Source organism: Falco biarmicus, chromosome 8 (assembly GCF_023638135.1).
Source record: "Falco biarmicus isolate bFalBia1 chromosome 8, bFalBia1.pri, whole genome shotgun sequence".
Taxonomy (NCBI): domain Eukaryota; kingdom Metazoa; phylum Chordata; class Aves; order Falconiformes; family Falconidae; genus Falco; species Falco biarmicus.
In genome coordinates this window covers 15,378,200-15,402,359 of record NC_079295.1, presented here as the reverse complement: position 1 = coordinate 15,402,359, position 24,160 = coordinate 15,378,200, and the positions used below count along the sequence as shown (strand labels likewise).

Genomic DNA, 24,160 nt, shown 5'->3' with positions numbered 1-24,160 from the left:
CTCAACGAAAACGTCAGACAAAGACCCGTCACTTGCTGATACAATCTACCTGGACACGGTACACCGCGAAAAGCAGGCTATATTTAATGGCAGAAAATGAAAAAAGTGTAAACCCTATAGCCCGCTCTGAAGCATACGAAACAGTGTTTTGAAGGAGAAAACAACTACCGCAGCTGTTGAAACAAAACTGGTGAGAGCCGCCCGGAGCCGACGGGGTGCCGCAACCCCCGGTGCGCCGCAGCGGGCTCCCCGCACCGCGGCCGCAGCAGCCACGGCTCCGCACCGCTGCGGGCGGGAACGCGCCCGGGCCGCCAGGGCGGCGCCGCGCAGCTCCCCTCTTCCCTCAGGCGGCCGCCGCGGCGGCCCGCTGCCGCCCTTCGCGGGGCCGGGGCGCCCGGGGCTCCCGGGGCGCCGGGGGCAGGGGCGCCTCAGCCGGCGGCGCGGACGCGGCTGGCGCCGGACGGGAGCGCGCAGGAGGGACGCTGAGGGGAGGGGACACCGGTGGCGGGCTGGGGCCGGCGGCCCAGGCGCTCGGGGCCGGGCGGGAAGCGCACACCCCGCCCCCGGCGCAGCCCCCGCCCCGCCGCGCCGCGCGGCCCGACCCGGAGCAGGAAGCCGAGGACGGCGTCCCCTGACCTCAGCGCGGCACGGAAGAGCTCACGGGGAAGTGATGGAGGTGAGACGGCGCCGGGGAGGGAGCCGGGCGTCGGGAGCTGCGGGGATGCGCGGCGCCGCGCCGGGCAGGGGGGCGGGCGAGCGGTAACGCCGGTGAGTGCCGCCGGCGCCCTCTCAGCCCGCTGCGCGGCGGGGAGCCCCTGCGGCAGGGGCGGGCGCCCGCGGGGGACGGCAGGCCCTCGGCCAGCGGCGGGCCGGGGGCTGCCGGCGGCGGCTGGGCGGTGAGAAGGGGCGCGGGGGAGCCCGGGACGCGCGGCACGGCCGTGGCGGCGGAGGGCCGTGGCGGCGGAGGGCCGAGCGGCAGGAGCGGTGCCTGAGGCAAGCTGCGCCCCGCCGCTGGCGCTGAGCCGGTGAAAGCGGGTCACTGCGTTCGAGGGGGAGTTTTCCCGCGTGTCTCCCCGCTGTCTGCCCGGCGCAGGCCTTCCCGGGCGGCGGGGCGGCAGAGGCTCTCGTCAGGTGTCTTTGCAGGCGCAGTTTTGATTGGCCTTTTGGCCTCTTTTTATTTTACTTGTTGCTGTGCAGGAGTGACAGGCGCTGTCTGAAGTTTCTTTGATGCCTTTGGCGCTTCTATATGCTATCAGAATGCACCACGTGTTTGGTCGTTTTGTTTGTTGTTTTTTTTGTTTTTTTTTTTAGTGGGTACATTTCGTGGATTTCTCTTGTTAAACGGAGTTGTCGGAGGCATTTCATCCTCTGGCAGCTGTACACAGAGGAATTCGGTAAAACCAAAAGGAAGCATTGGTGGTAGAGAGAGCTAATGTAGTAAATCCAGCGTTTCTATATGCAGCCAGTTGTTTATCCATTTGTTACAATTTACAGGATTTTTCAGTGGTAGAATGTTTAAGCTAAAGCTTTTACGGATACAACTTTCTTAATTGTACAGTTTAAGATATTTACACTTGGAAGTATCTTAACTAACTGGAGTTTTGCAGGCTTTGCATGGATAACTGAAAAATCCTTTGTGAATTTATAGCTGTAGCTTCTGTTTTGATAACGTAAGGATTGCAGTTAGGCTGTACAGATTTTGGCAACATAAATAAGACACATGGCACATTACTTTTATGTTACTAGCCTGTGGTTTGAGCTTGACTTCAGGTGGTAAGCAAGCTGTATATAGTTCAGATTTTTTCTTCCTTTGTCTTGTACACTAGTATTCTTATAAGACACTGAGATGAAGAGAATAGGCTTTCCTGTCTTGTCAGCTTTGTACGTAAGTATCTCTGAAGGATCTTCTGATGTTTTTCTGTCAGTTACTAAGTGATAGCCAGGCTTTTACAAGTTTTGCCTAACACGCCTCTCCAGTGAGAAAATCTGGTCCATTGAATATCATTGAACTGTACAAAGATAATGAAGAGACCTAGGCTGGAATAATTCAGTATAGTTATTTTCATAGTCCTGCCCTATTTAAAGTTACTACGCTCCTAGCCCAGTTTAAATATGCATGAGTTTGTCTCAGCCGAGCGGTGCAACTTACTGCATTGTACTTGCAGATGAGTGAACTCCCAGTAGCGCACTGCCATTGAAATTATTCCTTGAAATAAGGAAGTAATGAACCATTGTAGTAGTTATCCTCCAGCATATTGCAGTTGCCACTGCCTGACGTCCCTGAGATGAAGCTGTATATTTGGTTATTGAGGCGATTTTATCCGGGCTGGGGCTGTTGGGGGTGTGTGTGTGTGTGCACGGCTGTCTGTCTGACCACCCTGCCGGCTGTGGAACCACTGTCTGACCACCCTACCAACGGGGTACCCTCCACTGTGGTTGCTGCACTCTTACCACGCTCCACGTTTGTAGCTTTATCTTAAGAATATATATATATGTATGGTAAGACCTTAAAAAATCAGTACGTTAACTTTAAGCGTATGGAACAAGTTATTTTTCATAAAGCATCATTCATGAATCACTATCTTTTCGGTCCTAGCTGTGTATAGGATGACAGGGTGACCCAGATCAGATGAACTATCAAGAAAGTTTTTCTTAGTTGCCTGATGAGAAGGTTTATAAGAACAGCTGAGTGATTGTATTGAGTTTGTGTGGCAGTGTTTGGGGAGGGAGGTACAGAGGTGGCTTCTGTGAGAAGCTGCTAGAAACTTCTCCTTTGTCTGATGGAGCCACTGCCAGCAGCTCCCAGAGGACCTGCCACTGCCTAAGGCTGAGCCCATCAGCGATGGTGGCAGAGTCTCTGGGATAATCTATTTAAGAAGGAGGGGAAAAAATACCTGTGCAACAAATTGCAGCAGAAGAGAGGAGTGATTATATGTGAGAGCAACAACACTGCAGACACCAAGGTCAGTGAAGAAGGAGGGGGAGGGAGGTGCTCCAGATGCTGGAGCTGGGATTCCCCTGCAGCCCATGGTGAAGACCATGGTGAGGCAGGCTGTCCCTCTGCAGCCCAGGGAGGACCCTATGCTGGAGCTGGTAGATGCCCGAAGGAGGCTGTGATCCCGTGGGAAGCCCATGCTGGAGCAGGCTCCTGGTAGGACCCTTGAGCCCATGGGGAGAGGAGCCCAGGCTGGAGCAGGTTTGTTGGCCTGACTTGCGACCCCATGGAAGGGACGCATGTTGGAGCAGTTCATGAAAAACTGCAGCCTGTGGGAAGGACTCATGTTGGAGACATTCATGGACAACTGTCCTTGTAGGAAAGGACCCTATGCTGGAGCAGGGAAAGAGTGTGGGGAGGAAGGAGCAGTGGAGACAAAAGTGAGATGATCTGACTGCAACCCCCATTCCTTATCCTTCTGCGTCACTCAAGGGGGGGAGGATGTAGAGAATTCAGGAGTGAAGTTGAGCCCAGAAAGAAAGGAGGGGTGGGGGGGGAAGTGTTTTCAGTTTTGGTTTTAGTTCTCATTACATTATTCTGATTTGAATAATTATATACTATATATAATATAATTATAGGTAATAAATTAAACTTATTTCCCCCAGGTTGAGTCTGTTTTGCCCATGATGGTAATTGCTGAGTGATCTCCCTGTCCTTATCTCGACCACGAGTTTTTCTCTCCCCTGTGCAGTTGAGGAGGCGAGTGATAGAGTGGCTTTGGTCGGCACCTGGTGTTCAGCCAGGGTCAGCCCACCACAGTGTGCAAGAGCAGATCCACACACAGAGTTGAGATATTTTTTACTGCATGTCTGCACAGAGATGGGTGCTAAGTGGTAATTCCACAAAGCTAGCACGTGGTAAAACTTTTATACACTTTGAACAATTGTTTACAATTACATTTCATTTAATCACACTTAATTTTCATTGGTTCTTACAAGCCTTGTCTCCATTTAAAGGTATGGCAATTAGGTTTTTTGTACCATGCATGTTCTGTGAGGAGGAGATTTTGTTGGTAGGGGGCTCTCTTTGCTGAGGATGGATCTTTTAGTATGCTAGTTAGGGTAGTTCACACATAGTTCAAGTAATTTTCTGTTTAGTCTCATTACCCATTTGGTTTTCCTTGGGCTTATCTTGTTACCTCTCAGCTTGATGTATTGATGCGGCTATTCCTTTTCCCAAGGCCATGTTCTGTTAATTGTTTGTAAGGATTTAACTAACATCCTGTTTTTCAAATTGTTTCTTGTTTTTCACTAGAGATATTTACATATTTCTTTTTTTCTCTCTCTTTTTAAAAGTAATTTGTATATCAAATTGATGCACTGTAGGAAGGACAATCAGTGGTGTTTTGGTTGGGAGGTTTGTTGTTTTTTTTCTTTGGTTTGTTTTTTGGGGTTCGATTTGGGTTTTTTTCAGTTGAGATATTAAGATACTCTTACTGACTATAACTGCTGTAACAGCCCTGCTATTCTCTAATGAGTAGAGAGTGCATAGTCAGGGAAAGGGCAAAACAACTTTAAAGAAAACAAACAACAAAACACATCTGTCAAGCCGCATGGTATGTAGCGTCATAGGGGACCATCTTTTCCTTCCCTTCTCCTCCCCTGTTCTCAAATACGTAGAAAGATTCTTATAAAAACAGTTTATAAAGGATAAAAAGTACAAGTGGTTGATTTGAAACTTTTAAGTTTGTTATCCCAGAATTACATAAATCGTAAGCCAAGAGCAGACCTAAGAATTGCTAAGCTCTAAGTTTTGAGACAGGATGTTGAACTTTCACTGTGACGCTTGTGACAGTGAGTGTGCAAATTATTGTGGTCTTTCTGTTTTCCTGTCTGTAATACTAGTGATAGTACTTCATTGAGTATATAGTGATTAATTTATGAAATGCTTTGAACATCCAACCTCTTGTGAAATTTCCAGTTAGTGTATTATTTCAATATCTAACTAGTTTATGTAACATGAGTAAAATAAAACTTCTTCTGATCAGGTTTATGAGTGATGCTCAAAATAGATTCTTTTCAATTTGGTTAATATTGAGGAATTTGTTTCCTGTTAATGTACTCATATACTTAATTTCATGAATGCCAGCATTCAAAATGTCGATGAAATTTAGTACATAGGGACTATGAGGAAGAAAGAAGGAACAAAATTATTCCAGAAGGAACAGTTATCAAAACCATTTCCATAATAAACAAGAAGGACGTACTGCAGACTTCAAAAAGGGATTTGTCCATTTTATTGACTGACATGTTTGCAAAGTGGTACATAAAAAATTACATGCCTTAAGGCATGAAAAACATGCATTATTAACTCTATTTTTAAAAGTTCTTTAACTTTGTTGCTGCAGATGGGATGAGAAAAGATAAGTGTCCTGCACTGCAAATGGCCTCCTGTTTGACATTTATTGTTTGCTAGTCTGGAGTCAACTTTGGTGGATGAAGAAGACTGATGACTCTAAGGTCTGTACTAGAAAGCTCATTTTATGCTTCCGTTCTATAATGTAAAAGGACTGTGTGAAACTTGGAAGCCCTTTGTGTTTGGGCACCCTAAAGCATGTAACTGCATGTTGCTGCAGGCATATTTTAGTTAAAAAATGTGGGATTTAATACTGGTGTGCAGGTCTTTTGAGCAATAAGGATTATTTTCCCAGCCTGGATAATTATTTTGTGTAATCTAGGTCTTGTAGAGTTTTATTAGCATAGATCTTTCATCTTTATTGTAAAGGCAACTTAGGAAATGAAGTAATTAAATTAATTTGACAAGGTTATTGCTTAATAACCTAACATAGCCTAAGCTGTATTTGTAAGCATAGTATTTGACTTAGTTAATTAGATCAGAAATTAGTCCCTTCTACCAAAGCTAACACACATCGTTAAATATAGTATTAGGTAACCTGGTAATGCAGAAATTTATTTTTAAAATGCAGCTTCATTTAAGTCAAGTCTTGGTCTATAGCTGAAACAATATGATGCTTGTGAACAGCTTGGGGCTTGGACTGAAAGATGAGCTCGAAGATGGGCTTTTCTGTGGGTTTGGGTTTTTTTCCTCTCAGTTATTTTTTCTTACAGATGTTTGACAGAATCAAACCCTCTGATGAAGCTTCTGCTTCTTCAGCACAAGGTGAGAAGTTTAAAGTAGATACTTTTGTTGCAGTTACGATTTTTTTAAAATGTAACACTACAAGCATTAGTTCACCTTGTAGTTTGAATTGCATGCTTTGATTTCCTAAATTTCATTACAGAGCTTAGATGAAAGAAGTGACTTCTGAATCATCTGTGAAGTTTCAATGTGGGTGTGATTTTCTTGTCCTGTAATAAGCAGTTTAAGATATGCTGCATTTTAGCTCAGTGATTGCATATGTAGCAGTATAAATGTAGATTTCCTAGTCTTGATCCCAGACAAATCAGCAGAAAAAATTCCCACCCCCCTCAACTGTGGAAGAGTAAATCTTATTTCATGAAGCTCTTAGAGGAACTTTGAGGACAAAAGGATCTCTACCTGCATTCTTGAACTTACTAAACTTTTTATGTTCCTTTAGAGTAGTAGTTTTGACAAATGCAATGTAAGAAGTAACTAATTGCAGGTAAAACTCTATTCCATCTCTTTGATAATCTGTTGTGGTCTTTTTGGTTTTTCCTCTAGGAATCCACAGACATGGTGTTGAAGGCTCTCTACAACAGGACAGCAATTGCAGGTAAGTTAGGCCATGATCTAACCAGGATCTAGCTTACTGTCTATACAAAGTAAAGCAGAAAGAATCTGTTCTTCAGCATTATTTGTTATCTTGTGTCATGGGTGACAGTGATGCAATGTAGGTCAAGTGTATGATGGAGATTCTTTTCATCTTGTACCCGCGTATTATTAAAAACTGTGGGGAAGGTGCATCGCAGTGCCCAAAACTAATGTGTAGGTGTCAATATTTCTTTGTCTTTGATCTATTTATTTTATTTCAAAATACTAAAAATCAGAAGAATGAAAGATGACACTGCTTTTTCTGGAAAGAAAATTCACTTAAGATGTCAGCCAACTGAAGTTAGCATTTGTGTTAGCTTTGCCTTCAACCAGTTATCCTTTGTTCTGTATTTAAGAAAAATTTTCTTTAGTAAAATTTGCATGGGAATACTTTAAAATATGTAATCCTACTTGCCATTACAATTCTGAAATAGAAATGTTTATCTTGCAAGTTTGTTCTAGCTCAATAGTAGGATAGGTATTTAGAATTTCTATGTTAAGAACATGAATTAAACAACCCAGCATGTCTTGGTAATACTACCTGATTCTTTCAGTTTACACACAAGAGATCAAGAACTTCCTTGGCCTGGAGTATCCACTGTGCAAAATAGACAAGGATACTGCAGCTGTTGCCATGTACACTACAGTAATCTGGAACAGGTGAGAAGGTTTCTGCATAATTAAGCAACAGATAGCAAGGAGTACCAAAAGGCTTTATCAGCTTATAAATTACCAGTCTCTACACTAATACTGAATGACAAATAATTTGTGAATTGCACAATGTATGCACTGTGAAGAGGATACCCTTTGTATCTGTTACCTGTTAAAAATATGCTGGTGGAGTGGCCTGGCTACTGCAGTCTGCTTTTCTGAAGTGGCCCACTACTGTGCGTTGCATCCATTAGGTTTATTGCTGTGGCTGTAATCCCAAGATCTGTATATATTGTAAAGTATTAGGGTTAATATGTTAGATATCAAGGCTGAAGACATTTCAGCAACTGTTTTCTTTTCTGTTCTTTAGCTCTTTGTGTCTCCTGTCTTTTATACTTTTTTAATTAGAAAGTATAAGCCTGTTTAATCTTCTGTGCTTAGGAAAATTCTCCTTATTTCAAGTGGATTACAGGATGTTTACTCATACGAAGTTCAAGAATGTTTTAATAGTCAGTTGTAGATAATTTAGACTATTTATACTAGTTACACAAGACTTGTGAGCAGCTGTGAGATTTGTGAGAGCATTTGTACTAGTTAAATTTGTGAGCAGCTGTCAGAGCTGCTAATTTGGGTCCAAGTCAGAATGATGTTTCAATACATTTCAGTATTATTTGAGACTCCCTAAGCATGCTTAAAAATCTCATTGAATCAAGGCCTTAAGGTAGAAAAGGTAAAGATTTCTTTTTATTTAAATATTTTTGTAGCAACAGTGTAATGTTTAACCTGGGCAACAGTGTAACATTTAACCTGGCAAGTAAGTTTTAGGAACAGGCCAGTGTGTTAACAATAGTATTAAAGTAGTCATCTGTTTTATCTTTCACCAGCATATATTCAGCTCCCAGCACAGACATTTTACCACTTACTGTAGGAATCGTATGGGTACTAGTAGCTTGATGGAGCGTTTCCTGCAGGATGTTTTACAGCATCATCCCCACAGATACCATGACAACAGGTATAATACAACTGGCTTGTTTGTTTGTTTGTTTGTTTTAAGTATGTGCTGGTAGAATGCATGTATTATGAGTTCGTATTTCTGCTCCACTGCTGAGCAGTACTTTTTGCCCACTTGAAGCGAAACTTTCACATTGAAGACAGTTTTTCAGAAGTGCATTTGTATAAACATTGTCCAAGTATATTGCTTTTGTGTTGTTTCTGCACTTTTAAACTTTGTGTTGCTACTTAAGGATTTGATACACTATTGAGAGCAATTACATGTGAAGACCTGAAAAAAGAAGGAATATATGGGTCAGCAGGTATAGTGACAGACTGTATAGTCTGACATGTATTTATTAATTATTATAATTTGGGGTTTACATATATAATTATAATTCTTATAGTTCTCAGCTTTATGTGTATATTTAGCATATTTTACGGTACATTTTTAAAGAGTTCATCATTTTAGTTTGGTGTTTGTGCATAATGTCAGGTGAATATTTATGTTTATTTTTTCATTATCCTTGCAGTTCACACATTCAGTTAATACTTACATGAATTACGTTAATTGGCCAATTCATATGCTCAGATTTTGAAGCTTTCTTTTTATTTTTCATGTGCATGTTTAAGAGGGGTAAGAGGGTCAGTGTGTAACTTCTCTGTAGATGGAGGGAAACCAATTAATTCTCATTCCTAGTTTGTAATGTTCTGCAGGAAAGACAAAAAAACCCAGAACAGTGTATCTTGATACAGAACTCTGCTATAGATCTGACAAACAAGTTAGAAGGGTATTTTGTCTGAAGGCAGCCATATTGATATTGTCAGGGATGTGACAGAAAAAGCTAATAGGCATGTCTATGACAAATTAGTTCAGGACATGTACACATCACCACTATAAATAAATGAGTAAATTGAGCCTTCCATCTTAAATAAATAAATTTAATCCTTCTAGTTTAAGAACATCCACAATTTTTTTGCCACGGGGAAAATACAGGATTCACTTTAAGGCAACACCTAAATGAAAAATGAGGTGTCACCAATACAAGGTTATTCCTTTGGTGAACAAAACCTACTAACTAGGAAAAACAAGCTACCTGCGTTCCTCTAAGTTGTTGGAAGAATGGAATAAGGAAAATAATGTAAAAAATTTAGATGAAGGTTGAGGGAGAAGAGGGATGAGTAATCCTACATCTAGACAGAGTGCAGGAAGAAAAGCAAAGATGGAAAAGAAAGTGTGATTAGATTTAAGTTGCGATGCTGCTCTGAAAAATGAGTGAAAAAGAGTCATCTTCTTAACTGATGTCTGAGGTAAGAATTGGATTATCTTTTTTTTCTTATATGAAAACACTTGGATTGATAAAGTTTCACTCAGTTCTTAAATATGCATTTATACTATTAAGCTGAATTTACACAAGGAATCTTAAGTGTCATTTAAAAGGAACATAGATATATTTGTGAGACTTGACTTGTTTTGCAGAACCAGTATACCTAGTAGTGATGTGGAAAAAGGAAAGAATTATTCAGAGCTTTGATTTATACTGAATTTCAAAGAATATTGGTGTTCTGCCCCTCCCCCAGTTAAAAAAAAAATCGCAAATCAATAAATCATTCCTTCCTCCAGAGTCTTGGTGTAGAAGGTTTTTTTGCATAAGGAAGTAATATTGATCATTTAAGGGAGTAAATCTTCACTCTGCTTTTGAGGGGTAATTTGTAGCAAAACTGTCAGAAGTTCCTAACTGTATAGAACCTGTAGTTGTTCCCTCTACCCTGGAGATGTTTACTTATAAATAATTTTTGAAAATTGAATATAAACTGTTAAGTGAGCTGGAAGCCTAGAATTTTGCTATAGTTTATGCATACTAGAATCAATTTAGTACTATATTCAGTCTTCCAGCAGTATCCAGATGCCAGATATTTCATGAAAAGGTGGAAGAACTCAAGCGAGACAGTTAGAAGATTTTTTTTTTTTCTACTGCCTTTTGCCTTCTCTTTAGGTCTAATTCTGATCTGTAAGATTTTTGAAGTTTGAACAAAGGTGCTTTTTCTCAGAGCTTGGGTGGACAAGAATGGGTGCAGCAGTAGGGCACAGCAGCTGAGCAGACAGGCATTGTCATCTGATGTATTTGATTGCATTGCATTCATATGATAATAGAAATAATCCTTTTAAAATCCTTTTAAAAAAAGGTTTCGTTATATGGGGTTTCTCCTTTTGCTTAGTCAGTCCTATAACCCTTGTCTGTACTCTGAATTCTGTCCCCTTTTCTTGGATAACCAGAATTCCACTGTATTTTAAAAGGTGACACACATTTAAGGAAAATGTTGTATTTTTGGAGTACATGAGGAATATTGCAGGTTGTGTCATAAAATTTTATTAACTTTCTTTTAAAATAATGCATCTTAGGCAGGGAGGAGTTGTATACTGCTGTTGGTGAATCAGGTGGCTTGTTAGCATCATGAGAAGTGTGTTCTAAGTTTTATCCCTTGTTTATCAAAATTTGACTGAACATCCCTATTGTGTTCGTTTAGTGAAAATATTCAGAGGATCCTTTTAGCATTTCCTTGTTTGAAATGTTAATACTTTACCTTTTAAAAATTTTGAAAGGGGCAAGTCTGGACTGGAGGGCATTCTGCTTCCAATCTTTTGTTGTGATGATGAGTGGTTTTTCAACCCTCCTTTCTGATATTAGCAACCAGTTCTTGGTGTTTGATTGGGATTTTTTTTTTCCTCCCTCAGTGATTATTTAGCTTTTTAATGGACTCCCAGGGACTTTTGCATGATGATGAAATCATTTTGCATATCAAAGTGATAAGTCTTTTTTTATTTATCTGCTCCTTTATCACTGCTTAACACGTGGTCCAGAGATAAGTGAGAGGCAACTTTTCTTGCTGAGAAACCTTGATGGTGGCTAGATCTTGCAGTCTTCCAGCTATTTTATTCTATATTAATTGTTACTTGAGCTCACTTGCCAGGTACAGCTCTAAAAGCTTCTAGTTGCTGTGAAACTTTCTGTATTGCCACCTATAGCTTCATTGTTTTTAAATGTTAGCAATGTATTTACTACCTTCCAGTCTCTTGTAACTGTAATTATTTATAATATAGAAGTTTTGTTGTGGTATATTTTTCTTCAGACTTTCAGCCTGTGATTGTATTCAATATATGCGTTACCAGGAATAAAACCAAGCCCTGTGGCAGGTATCAATTAAACATCCTTTACAGTAAGGAGGAAAACATAATTTGGCATCTCAATTATGTCAGGTTTTGGTTGTTATTTCTTTTAACCAACACAGCCATGTCTTCTGCAAGGTTCCCGCTTCTGGTATGCGTGAGCCATGACAGCTACCTCTTTAGATTCCTTACTTGCACTTAATTTGTGTATTATTACAATTTGTAAGGGTATATGCATTCACACATACTTCACTCCTACACATACACATTTCCCCCACACACCATTTTTATGGATAGGGGAACATGTGTGTGTCTTGTACATGCTTTTGAACACTATGTAAAACTGTAACAACTTAGGCATGGTGGCCTACATAAAGGTAAAATTCTGCAACATGAATTTTTCAGCATTTAGTGTTTGGACTCAAGAAAAACCTGGACTTGGCTTTACCTGTGGAACCATAGGTAGTGAGTCTGTAATAACAAACACCTTTTTTTTGAGGGGGCGTGTGTGTGTGTTAATACAACTTGCACCATTAGTTCAAATCAAGTATTGGCAGTCAATATTTGATATGTTTGTCACTGTAGTGAATGAGGAATAATATCCTAATAGCCAAAGTAAAGTGTAAGTTACTTTAGTATGAAGAGCATGCAGTGCTTTATCACTTTTTATGTAGCCAGTGTGATTTCTGTTATGAGTTTCAATGATTGGAGGCAACTTTGATCTATAGGATGTTTATGGGACTGCCTTTGTGTTTCCTTGGAAGGCTTTTTTTTTGTTTGATGGATGGGGCTTAAGTCCCTGCACTGTGAAATACCTTGTAGGTCTTGGTCTTCTGATAACTTTCATTTCCATACTATTTTGCATAAAAGGTTGTTGTGCTTATGATTGTTAGTGGCTCTGTAGTTCTCTTCAAGTGATCCAAGTAAGCAGGGTTTTCAGCACTCATGATAGTCAGTGCTCTTTGAAGCAGTCTGGGTGCTGTTAGTAATTATTTTTGAGAGGCCACAGGGAATGTGTGATGTTTCAGGAGGAGTGAGGAAAAAACAAGTGTAACAATTGTCAGTTGTCAGTGGGAGGGGTGGGAACAGGGTCTGCTTACAGACTTCTTTGCTTAAATTGCAGTATTTCCCCAAGAACTGAATAACCAAATTCTTCATAAGAATTTAGAAGACAATGAAGTGATGAGTAAATGGTTGCTGCTGATTTAGTCAAGAAAAATTGCATCAGGCCATCCTAATTTCCTTCTTTGATAGGATAACAGACCTTGTGAATAGAGGAGAATCATCCATCCTGGTGTCATCTGTCATGTTGCATCTATCATGCCATCTCTCAAAAGTCCAGCTTTTGGCATGTTCTTACATGAGGTTTATAAGAAACATATAAGGAGAACATGGTTGGAGATTAAATGGTGATGAAATGAGTATGTAGTTGGCTGGAAAATTGTTTTCTTAATTGTTAGTGTCTCAGAGAGAGAGAACAAAGTCTAATGGTAGATCATGAGCCCGATCACTGAGCCCTGTTCTGAGGTTTGAAGTAGGTGCTTTCAAATATGAGTTATTGTGGGGGTGGGTGGGTTTGGGGAGGTTGGTTTGTTTTGGTGGTGATCCTATGAAGTATGTTTTTCTGGACTGTGTCTTTTTAACTCTGTAGAGTTCAAATGCCAGTTTTAAATAATTTTTCTTTTTTAAAAAACACTGGCCATATAAATTTTTTTCAACTATAAAACAGTTCTTCCAAACTGAGAATTCTTCTTTTATCTGTCATCTCTCAGTAAAAGGATGAGACATAGCTATATTCAGATAAGTTCTTTTGTGATTGCTTTTGTGTGAAGAAGCTAGTTAGAAATACTTACAAGTTTGGTTGGTATCAGCTGTCTTTGTTAATTACTCATGTCTGAGTCCTTCAAGGACTTCTCTACATGTTGACTATTAAGCATTGTTAATTGTCCTGGTTTTGGCTGGGATAGAGTTAATTTTCTTCCTTGTAGCTGGTAGTGCTGTATTTTGGATTTAGGATGAGAATGATGTTGATAACATGCTGATGTTTTAGTTGTTGCTAAGCTGTGTTTACACTAGGTCAAGAATTTCTAAGTTTCTTATACTGTTGTACCAGCAAGTATAAGCCGGGGGCACAAGAAGCTGGGAGGAGACACAGCCAGGGCAGCTGACCCAAACTGGCCAAAGGGATGTTCTTTACCATATGACATCATGCTTGGTACATAAACTAGGGGGAAAGCTGGTTGGGGGCCACTGCTTGGGAGCTAGCTAGGCATCAGTTGGCGGGTGGCAAGCAACTTCATTGTGTGTCGCTTCTTTGTATATTCTAATTATTGTTTTCCTTTCCTTTTCTGTCCTATTAAATTGTCTTTATCTCAACCTACAAATTGTACTCCCCCCCTGCCCCCAATTCTCTCTCCCATCCTACTGGGAGGGGAGGGAGTGACTGGCTGCATGGTGTTTAGCTATCTGGTGGGTTAAACCACAACATTAATTGATTTTTAATGTTCAATAAATGTGCAAGTTAAATGTTTATAATTAGGAAATTGCTGTACAATAAAATTTATTCACAATACTTCTGTTAGCAGATGAATGCACCATAAGAGGTGCATGGCTGTCTGCCTTTTATTAAAGTAAACATCCATTTGGATCTTGCAAGGTCTGGTTATAACTTTTCAAATGAAACACAAAATTCTCTCTTTGTTATATTTTACTTTTTAAAAAACTATTTTCATTGGATTTCCCCAGCTGTTACACATTGAAGCCTGTGTTGCGTCAGAGAAATAGTCCATATCTGTCTGTTCTGTTAATTCTGTAAGACTTAAACACTTGTATTTGAGGCAGTCCTAAAGACAAAACTGCCAGTTACAGAATATATAAAAATCTGCTGTTATCACAGTGAGGCTGAACAATCATAACTTGGCGTGTTATAGAAGTGATTTGGAAGCTGTGGTATGTCTGTGAGAAACAGTAAGCATGGAATTCCTTGGCAACATATGCTGAGTTCCTATCGGGCAGCTACGTTTTGTAGGGAAAGGGACATTTATACTCAATAGTATTTTTATACTGTGCCATATTATAATGTTCCATTTCTCTACAAAAGTTCAATATTAATTAATGATAGCTTTACCAGTGAAATAACCTCTTTATAAGCTCACAACCTCAAACAAAGGAAATGCCTTTACTTTTTCTTGCTTTGCTGTATTTATAAAATGATTGTAATGTGTGTTTGGCCATTCTTGATGGGTGGTTACATGAAGAGGGTATCTGACTAATGCCTGAATTGTTATCTTTAGCTTTGTGGAGTGCTCGCCGTTCCATCTGTGGCTTTTTTCCCTGCTCCCCCCTGCCAAGTGGAGTATCCTTGTTAAAGTAGCAAAGCTGGTAGCTTGAGTTTGTTCATTAGGTGTGATGTGCTCTAGGTAATTACTCTTTTTTTTTTTTAAAAATAAAAACACCACACACACACCACCCCCAAAACAGAACACTATTGTTTGAAAAATCTTCAACATACTTTCAGTATTTATGTGGGCTTTTTTTCTTTTTCTCTCCTCCCCTTTAGACCTACATATGATGACATGCCACTCCCTGTCACTCCAGAGGCTGCTAGGATTGCTTGCCTGTCCCCAGAAGAGGCGGAGAAAAAGAGGAACAGAGTCAGACAGGATATTTCCCGCAAAGACCAGGAGTCTGTTGGTGAAATACACTCTTCTGCTCCATGTCAGTCTCATGAGGGTGCGAAGAAAACTTATGTAATGCAAGCATTTATTCAAAAACTAGAAAGAGGGCAGGAACATGTTATAAGAATATCCCAGCAGTCTATGGGCATTTGTAGCAATGAGAAGTGGGATACCCTGAAAGATGCTCAAATTGCAAGTCATAGCCATGAAGGGCAGCTTACTGCTGTGAGCCCTGTACCTCAGTGGTTTTCTGTCAGTCCTGTAATCCATACTTCTGTTAATCCTAAACCAGGAAAAAATGTTAGGAATTTGGCAGCATCAAATCTGATTCCGCATAGTGTATGTGCTAAAACAGAAATGGAGGTATGCAGTAGTGATGTGTCACTGAACCCATGCTTGAATCCTGCCCCGGCACCAGTTCACCCAAAACGCCCTTCGGCTTCTCATCAGAATCTTATGTGCTGCCACAGCAATTCTTTACGTATTACCTCAGGTCAATCTCTCTCAAAACGAGATGGTTTACGAACTCAGGATGAAACTTTGGCATCTGATTTCCATCTCAGGGATACTGTGGGTATCAGCAGCTCCCTAGATCTTGGGACATCCCCACAACTAGCAAAATGCAAAAACGTGAAGACAAACAGAGGTGATGAAAGTTCAGTGGATGAAACTATTGAAGATGTAATTTTGAAATACTGCCATGGAACTACCTCTGAAGAAACTTATTTCAAAGAAGACAATAATCCCAGTTTAACTTTTTCATCACTTCTGGACCACACTCATTTAGAGGGTTCTGAAATGAGTTTTGACTGTGATGCACCTATTCAGGCAGGATCAGACTTATCCAAGGTAGCTGTAAAAGATATAGAATTCCTAAAAGAAGTCCAAATAAGTTTGCAAGATAAAGACTATGGAACACAGCTCTCTTCTGTTTTAAAAAGTGAGTCGGTAAAGAAAATAGAAGCAATGAAACAGGATGTCATAGTTCATACCGAAGAACCGGTTCTTCCAGCTCTGCCTCATGTGCCTCCTTCTTTTGTGGGAAAGACGTGGTCTCAAATAATGTATGAAGATGATATAAAAATTGAAGAACTTGTGCGTGATTTCAGGGAAGGTCGTTTTCGCTGCTACTTTGACAGTGAATCCTCAGCTAACTGTACAGGGAAGAGAATGAAGAAAAAAAAGCAGAAGGATGAAAAAAAGAACAATATCGTTGAAGGTAATAGAAGAGAAAGTGCACCAGTTAAAGCATTGCCAGAATTTAATGATGCTTTAAGTGGTGGCTGTGATTTTGATAACCCATCTTTAGCCTCAGATACACTATGCAACCCACAAATTCATAAAATGCCTAGGAAAAGGACGTGGCGCCTGGCTTCAAGATGCCAGGTGGTTAAAGTGAGCCATGGCACCCAAACAAGTCTGTTGAACTACCCTGTAGCAAAACGAAAAATGTCTAGAAGGGAATCTGATCCAGCTGATCAGAAAGCAAGCATTGTGTGGCCGGAGAATGAAAAAACTCCCAACATGAAAACCAGACTATGTGCCCTTAAACTTCCTGAGTCCTATAGCAAGATTATGAGTCCTATACAGCCGAAGACAGTGGTGTATGTACTTTCATGCCCAGAGATAAAACAGTGTAAAGGTAAACCTTCAGATACTCTCAAAATGAGGAAAAATTATAACTCTGCAGAAAGCAAGGACTCTGTAAGGTATAAATACAAACAATGTTCTTTAAAGTATTATGACCCACTGACAAATCGAATTCTGAAAATGCCTCCAAAGAGTGTAGTTGGAGAAAAGGCCAAAAAGCCCTCCCACGTTCGACAGCTTTTCAGGAGTCTCAGCTTTGATGCAAACATGAGGAAACTAACTGATGCACAGAGAGAAAGCACACCATCAAAGTCACTCAATTGGTCAGACTTCTATAGTTCATCTTCAGCATCTTTCCTGCCAGATCCAGGTAAAGGGAACGATGCAGCCTCAAGTCAAAAGGCAGATGGATCTTCTGTTTCCACAGAAAGAACAGATTGTCTGGTATCTGGCCACTCTGAGAAGTCTTTTAAACATCTGATTATTTCACCTTTGAACTCTCACCAGTCTGCTGTAGAAGGAGATTGTAGATTAACTCCATTTAACAGCAGAGTTACCAAAACTCCTCTGACATCTGTCAGGAACGAGCGGTTAGAGAGGGAGAATCCAAAGGCAATATGGAAGAGAAAAGAAAGCACTAATAAAGAACCAGTTTTTTCCAGAAAGTCTGCAGGAGGGCCTGTGTCTGTCAGACGTACTGTTGGGAGGAGACGAAACAGAGTAACTACAGGCAAACAAACTTCCAGAAGTAAAAAACAGCAAAAAGAGGGGATGAGAAGGAAACTTCATCCTCATGCCCAGAAGTCTTCTGCTTTCTCCATCCATAGGTGCCAGACAAGGAAAACTACAGTGGGAAAGCACCCTAAGAAAGAAAAGCCTGATGCTAAAAAATTAAAGGTGAGGAGGAAACCAAAAAGGACCTTTCTGAACTCAACAGTTGTCACAGGGATTCCTGAAAAGAGGCAGAAGGTCACATCGGAATCTTTTCCCAAGAAGCCAGAGCAAACTTCTTCCAAAGTCAGGAATTGGGAAGTGAGTGGAGATCGGGGTCACCCTAGCACTGTGAACCGACCCTCTAGAAGAACTGCTGTACCGTTAATTCGAAACTGTCTTGTTCTACCAGGTGACAGCTAGCTACCAAAAGATTTTTTGTTTTTATAGCCAGCACCTGGAAAAAGATTGAGGAAAAGGAAAGGGAACAAAAGGAGGTCATAGACGAAGCTGTTGAAGTGCTAGAGCTGCAGAAAGTGCAAAGCCAGTCTAATGTGAAACAAGTACAACTGTAAACTCTGATCTTGTTCCTGGAATATGGGGACATAATGTGTTGCACTGTTCTACTGTGTAAAGCTGCAGAGGTTGTGTGTTTGAGTTAAAAAGCACTTAAAGTCGTATTTACTAGACTTCACCTGTACATCAGAAAAATAAGCTTGAATAGTATCATATTGTTTTCGTGGTATTAGTGCGTAATAGTGCACTATAATAAGGTAAACTAGAAGCTGTATTAATTAATTGTGCCTATTCTCATTTTTCCACATAATTCTAAAGTGCAAAAAATGACTTGGTTGTTATGCTAGAAATTAAATGAAGATACATTGATCTGGACTGGCTGAATTCTGTGTGTGTATTTTGTGTTTGTGTATATGCACACCTCCTTTGACACGTAATATATATTTGCCTATGAAGTGGCATTAAAATTGATACAGTATGATACAATTCAGATCAGTTCAGTGCTTTCTTGAAATGGAATATAATTGTACATGTTTTTATATTGACTTTTTTCCTGAGACCATGTCCAAAGCAGTTATTTTGGACACAAAGTCACTGTGGGCTCTCATCAAGCAATAACGGACCATGCTGGTAAGGAAACGCGTCTCTCTAGGGCACTGTTCAAATGGTGGTGGCTAAACTGAAATCTCAAATTCCAAAAGAAATACAGGCTTAGGGTTTGGATTGTGGGTTTGGGTGTTTTGTTTTGTTTTGTGGTTTGGGGTTTTTTAAAATAGCTTATTGATTAAGTTTTTAGGTGAGTTTCACATCCTTAGCATGGGGGTAGAAAACCTATAATGCAAACAAGTAGCAGTGAGTTGTTCTAGAATGTCAACCTCCATTTGGAGTTTCTGTGCTTTTTTGATTTTAATTGGGTGTACTGTTGGTTACATTTTTATGTACTATATTTGAAACTTTCTTTTTAAACTTTCAGTAAAATATTTAAATAAACCTAAAGCAGCATCTATCTAAATGTATTAGAGTTCAAATATCTGTTTAAACAGATATTTAAATATCTGTTTAAAATATTTAGTTGAATTAAAATTAATATCCCGTAGTGATTCATGTTTGGCCACTGATGCTCTGACTATTATGATTTTTATGGCAAAAAGGACCATAGGGTTTTGATTTAGTTTTTTCTTTTTTTAATAGTTATTATGATGACAGCTTATTTAATGTGTTTAGGAGACACAAATCCCCAGTCTTGCAGATATTCCTGTGCTTTAAGATTGAAGGTTAATTGTTGATTTGTATGAAGTTAAGCATATAGTTAAATGTCATCATAGTCAGGGCTCTGGTTTGTGAATCTGCAATTTGGTATATTCTATAATCTGTGTTACTTTAAAGGCCTTTGTAAATTCCGGAGTTGTACAATGTGTCTTTCAGAACACAAGAAAAACATAGAAAAGACCAGACCCTGCTCTCTCTGCCATGGAACATATCTGTGCAATTTCCCCTGAAAAACCAAAATCATTCTTGATTCATTTTCTAGAGTGACAAGACTGCTGGTTTGGATTGAGATAAAGGTGGACTTTGAAATGTTTTATTTTAATATACAGTATCTGAAAGAAATATAAAAGCTGTCATCATAAACCACCTGTTCAAAAAATATTTTTGGGATTTTTTAAATTTATGTGCATATTTCCCAGGGTAAATAAAAGATATGCGTGTACTAAAGCCACCTGGAAACTAAGTTCCTTTACAAGTCAAATATGGTCTGACAGATATATTTTTTTAATATTTATTTTATTTTTTAAATACAAGTTGATTTCTGTGGATAAATTTTCCTATGGTTGTCAGTGGACACATAATCATGACTGTATTGCAAGTCACTGGAAAATGAAGTGTTATAACATGATTTCTTACTGCCCTTTTAACTAATTGTGCCTCTATAATATTTTGTCTAATATAAAACTGGGGTTTTTTCACAGCAAAGTTTTAAAGGAATGGTTTTTATAGAAAGGCTAATTTTTAGATAAAACAAAAAAGATTTTTTATATAAAGTTTGTTTTAAAGCAAAGCTTTAAATTAACTCTATAGGTAAGTCCCATTCCAACATATTTTTATGATACAAGAATGTTTTCCTATCTAACTTCTTCTATCTTATTTTTCACAATATTGTACACGAAGAGCATGAATTTTGTGTGTGAGTAAGGTTTAATGCACATTGTACTTTTAAGATCACTAATGCATATTTGCTTATAGCCAAAAATACTGTTCTCCATACTCATTCATTGCAAGCTTGTGTTTCTCCAGCACATAACTTCCTTGAAACCTTGAGTAATAAAAGTATCTTGAGGACTATAGGATGACTAATATTTTTAGCCTGTAATGTCTTCCCCCCTCCCACCCCCCTCCCCCAATAATACACCTCCTTGTCAGGGTGTTTTTTTAAATAGAAAAATGTATTATATTTAAATAAAAAGTGTAAGTAGCTATATATTTTCCTAATAAATAAATAAATAATTTAAAAATTTAACAGTTTTTTAGAAGAATAAGACTTGGGGTGCAAGTCTGGAAACATTTCTGTGGTTGACAGCGTCAAAATAAGACAGTGTAAGCTTGGATGTTGTTCTCTGCCTCACTGGCTGTTTAGAAATCTCTTCTGTGCATGCTCAGTGACTACTAGGAAAAAAGGGAAGATTGTGATATAAGAAGTAACTGTAGAAACTGCTTTGAAAAGATAATTGATGAAGATATCTGCCAAGCATAAAAAAATTGCAGACACACTCAAAATGCCATGTGCATGAAGGAGAAAAGAGACGTTTTCTGGGGTCTTGGGGAATTAGTCAAACTGGTTTCTATTAGATAAATAATGCAGGTTCTGCTGCCTTTATTGAATAGTACATTGTTTCATTAGGAGCATGACTGAAACCTTGAAACATGATTATGAAGCCTACGCTCATGGAAAACTTTAGAGCTGAAGCACTTTCTCCTGAAATTGATAGGAGGGGTTGGTTGGTTTGGGGTAGTAGGATTTTTTTTTTTTGGTTTGATATTTTTGGTTTTAAAAATTAGTGGACAAATGTTTGCATATCTTAATGTAGAGAAGCAAGAAAAGAACCATTGAAAAGGAGGAAAGTCATGCTTTTTTGAATCTAATTGGCAGCAGTTAGATGCATGATATAATACTTGAGAAAAATAATTTCTTCTGTGCATATGTAATTTTGACCATCTGCAAGTTCATACTTACGGGTTTTTTTATACATTTCATAATTTTAAAAAAGTCTCTCCCCTCACAAAGTACTCAACCTTTTAACACAACCCCATTCTAAGCAGCTTGACTTTTTAGTATTCACTTGTATTGTGAACCTTGAGAGTGACCTGTACGTATGCCAGGTGCTAACCAAACGTAGAATAGCAAGTCCCCAAAACTTCAGGTATCTGACGCTTGCACCTAGCAGTTCTTCAGTTCTTTTTCTGATAGGAGTTTTTGCTTTCAAGTTTGCATCCAATGTTCTTGTACTTGTAGTGTGAAAGTGCTCCTCTCTGGTACTCAGATAAAATGAGGTGTTTCGTTGTACTTACAATGAGACTATGACTTAATCTGAAGTTGTGTTTAAGTTTCATGCTAAATTTGTGCCCAAATGAAAATAATGGTTTTTTTGTGGTTTTCATGTTCTTGTAATTGGTAGTGTATTTTGCAGTACTCTTGTTTGATGCTGTAATGTTTTTATCTGCTTCTTTGTCCGTGGTCATTTGACACAATGTGAGTTTATAAGAATACAGTGAAACTACAAACTTGTCCAGTGCTGTTGCTGGATGCTTGTTCTTTGTATCCTCAGCTTATTTAATTTCAGATTTATTGTTTCCATGCTTTTCCTCAGTTGAATATTTGGATCATTTTTTTAAATGTTGCGAAATGCTAATTTACAGGACAGGATATTCTGTTTGGAATTAAATCAGTGACAGGTAACAGGAGTGGATGGTGTCCTGATCTGAAGTGTTGAGGGCAAGCTGGTTTATGCTCCTGTGTTTGGGAGTCTGCTTCCTTCACTGAGTAGTGTGAAACAGGAGTGGGATGATGTTTCTTGATTTCTTTAGCTGTCGTCTTTCTTTTTCCCCTAGGGTAACTTTGCCCGAGAATGGAGTAATCTGAATTTGTACTTATTGTGGAAGTAAACCAGTATTTCAACTATTGATGTTTTGGGACAGATAAGAAAAGTAAAATGTATCTCACTTACTAATGCAATTAAAATCCCAGAGTTTTTGTCTTTAATCATTTATCTGCTATGAATTACAGCATTCGCAATAATCTTTTTCAGAAGACTGTAGTAGCATAGGTCTGAGCATGCCCAGAAACAAAGGTTTTGTTCCTTGTTTAAGTTTTGCAGTTATGAATTTATTCATTCCATCAGCAGAACAAATCTTGTTTTAATAAAATAAAGACTGAAATTCCATTTTTGTAGTTTCTTTATTCTTGAAGTGGACTTTAATTTGAAACTATTTGCTATAATTTGTTGTGGATAGAACACCACAGAATGTTACGGAATAAGCTACTGTTTTGAAGGCCAGTCATAATTTAACCAGCTGTTTACACCTGTATGGTATCTTGACCTAGTGAAGTCTTCTGTTGACTTCAGCGAAGCCAAGATTCATCCTGCCCTGTGGCAACTGAAGCAATGACATCCTAGGATGGCACTGAAAAATCATCAGGTCTATTTGAGATGTCTAACTGCATTTTGGCAGCAGGAAACCAGAAAGCACCAACCACATGGTAAGCCAGATCCCTGCAGAACTTGCTTGAGAGCAATTTTTTCAGAATGTGCACTTAATGAATGAGGGCAGTGGCTGGAAGTATTGTAGTGTTAAGTAGCTTTCAGCGTTATGCAAAATGGATTGGCTTCTCTGTAATCATAGAGTAAATCAACCCTGACTATAATCTGACAATGCGTGCAGACCTGTCTTCAAAGCTGTGTGCAAAAATAGTTTCAACAGATTTTTCTGGCAAATAGAATACTGAATACCTTGTTTAAACTTAGTAGTCATTTGCTGTTTGTAACGTTGCCTGTTTAAACCAGTATGATCTTTTGCAGGAGTGATGCACACAGATGTGTCAGTTTGGATCCGTAAGTGGCTGAAAGGCATAGGCATATTGTTTCCAAAGACTTCAGTAGGTCATAAAATCGCTGGACATGCGTTGTAGTTTTCAACCCATACTTGAAGGTAGCTATATATTACGTAGTTGGCTGAACGAAGTTACTGTTGTGCTGTCAAATAATAATTTATTGAAGATGCATTGTTCAGCCATCTAAACCTGTAATTACCAACGTGATACTGTAATCAAATTTTAAGTCTGGTGATTGCATCTTTTGTGGGAAATAGAAGCAATTAATTATATGCTTATAGAGTGTCAAGTACAGTGGAGGTCTAGTTCAAGTTAGAATATTTGAGAGTTATAATGAAATTGATAATAGCATCGGTTTAGTTCATTTTTGGATTTGTTTGAGTTATTAGTGGTTTGATACACAAAATTATTGTGTTTCTGTGGTGCTGGAAGTAAATTATTTTCTTGAAGTGCAGAAGCGTTATTTTTTTCATGAAACATGAACACAGATCATTATTATAGCTTATGTGATTTAACGGTGTCAGTGATTCTAAATTTAGGCTTTTTCTTTGGTGTTCCTTCCTTACGGTAAACTGAAAAACAGCTTTTCCTAAATATTAGCATTTGTAATCAGGTTTTTAAATCTCTTATATCCTCAAAAAAAAAGTGTTAAAGCTGGTCAGCTTTTCATACTTGCTGTGCCAGCACATTAATGTTGACACTGGTGCAACTGAAAATGTTGGTTGTAGCTTACTTAGTAATTACTAGTATTGTGCAAACAAGTTGCAGAATCAAATTATACCCTTGCTAGCTCATGCAGAGAGCTTAGGCACTGCTGGCCTGGAGGCTGTGCTGTAGACTTAGTAATGAAGGGTGTAGGTGTAGTCCTCAGCACACATGTTGAATCCCTTGTGGATGCAATGCACGGGCATGACTTGCATTTTATCACACTAAAGTTTTAAGATGAAGAGGGAGGTAGAAGTGAGGAGTAAGACCTAAGAGATGTAGTGTAGACTGGACTAGACCAATGAATGTTCAGGTTT

At 39.1% G+C, this 24,160-nt stretch overlaps 1 protein-coding gene across 7 annotated transcripts; it reads left to right on the top strand.

Moving 5' to 3' along the window:
- Nucleotides 1-545: 545 nt before the first annotated feature.
- On the top strand, nt 546-22,470 carry ZDBF2 (zinc finger DBF-type containing 2). Of its 7 annotated transcripts, none has more exons than XM_056349167.1 (7): nt 546-676; nt 5,343-5,454; nt 6,064-6,115; nt 6,638-6,689; nt 7,282-7,387; nt 8,263-8,390; nt 15,097-22,470. In XM_056349167.1, the coding sequence occupies exons 2-7, from the start codon at nt 5,431-5,433 to the stop codon at nt 17,936-17,938; spliced, it is 3,204 nt and encodes a 1,067-aa protein (XP_056205142.1). In that variant the 5' UTR covers nt 546-676; nt 5,343-5,430; the 3' UTR covers nt 17,939-22,470. The 7 variants fall into 7 exon arrangements, with proteins under 7 accessions (XP_056205142.1, XP_056205146.1, XP_056205143.1 ...); XM_056349171.1 differs by lacking the exon at nt 546-676 and adding an exon at nt 749-768; XM_056349168.1 differs by lacking the exon at nt 546-676 and adding an exon at nt 971-1,885.
- The last annotated feature ends 1,690 nt before the right edge of the window (nt 22,471-24,160 follow it).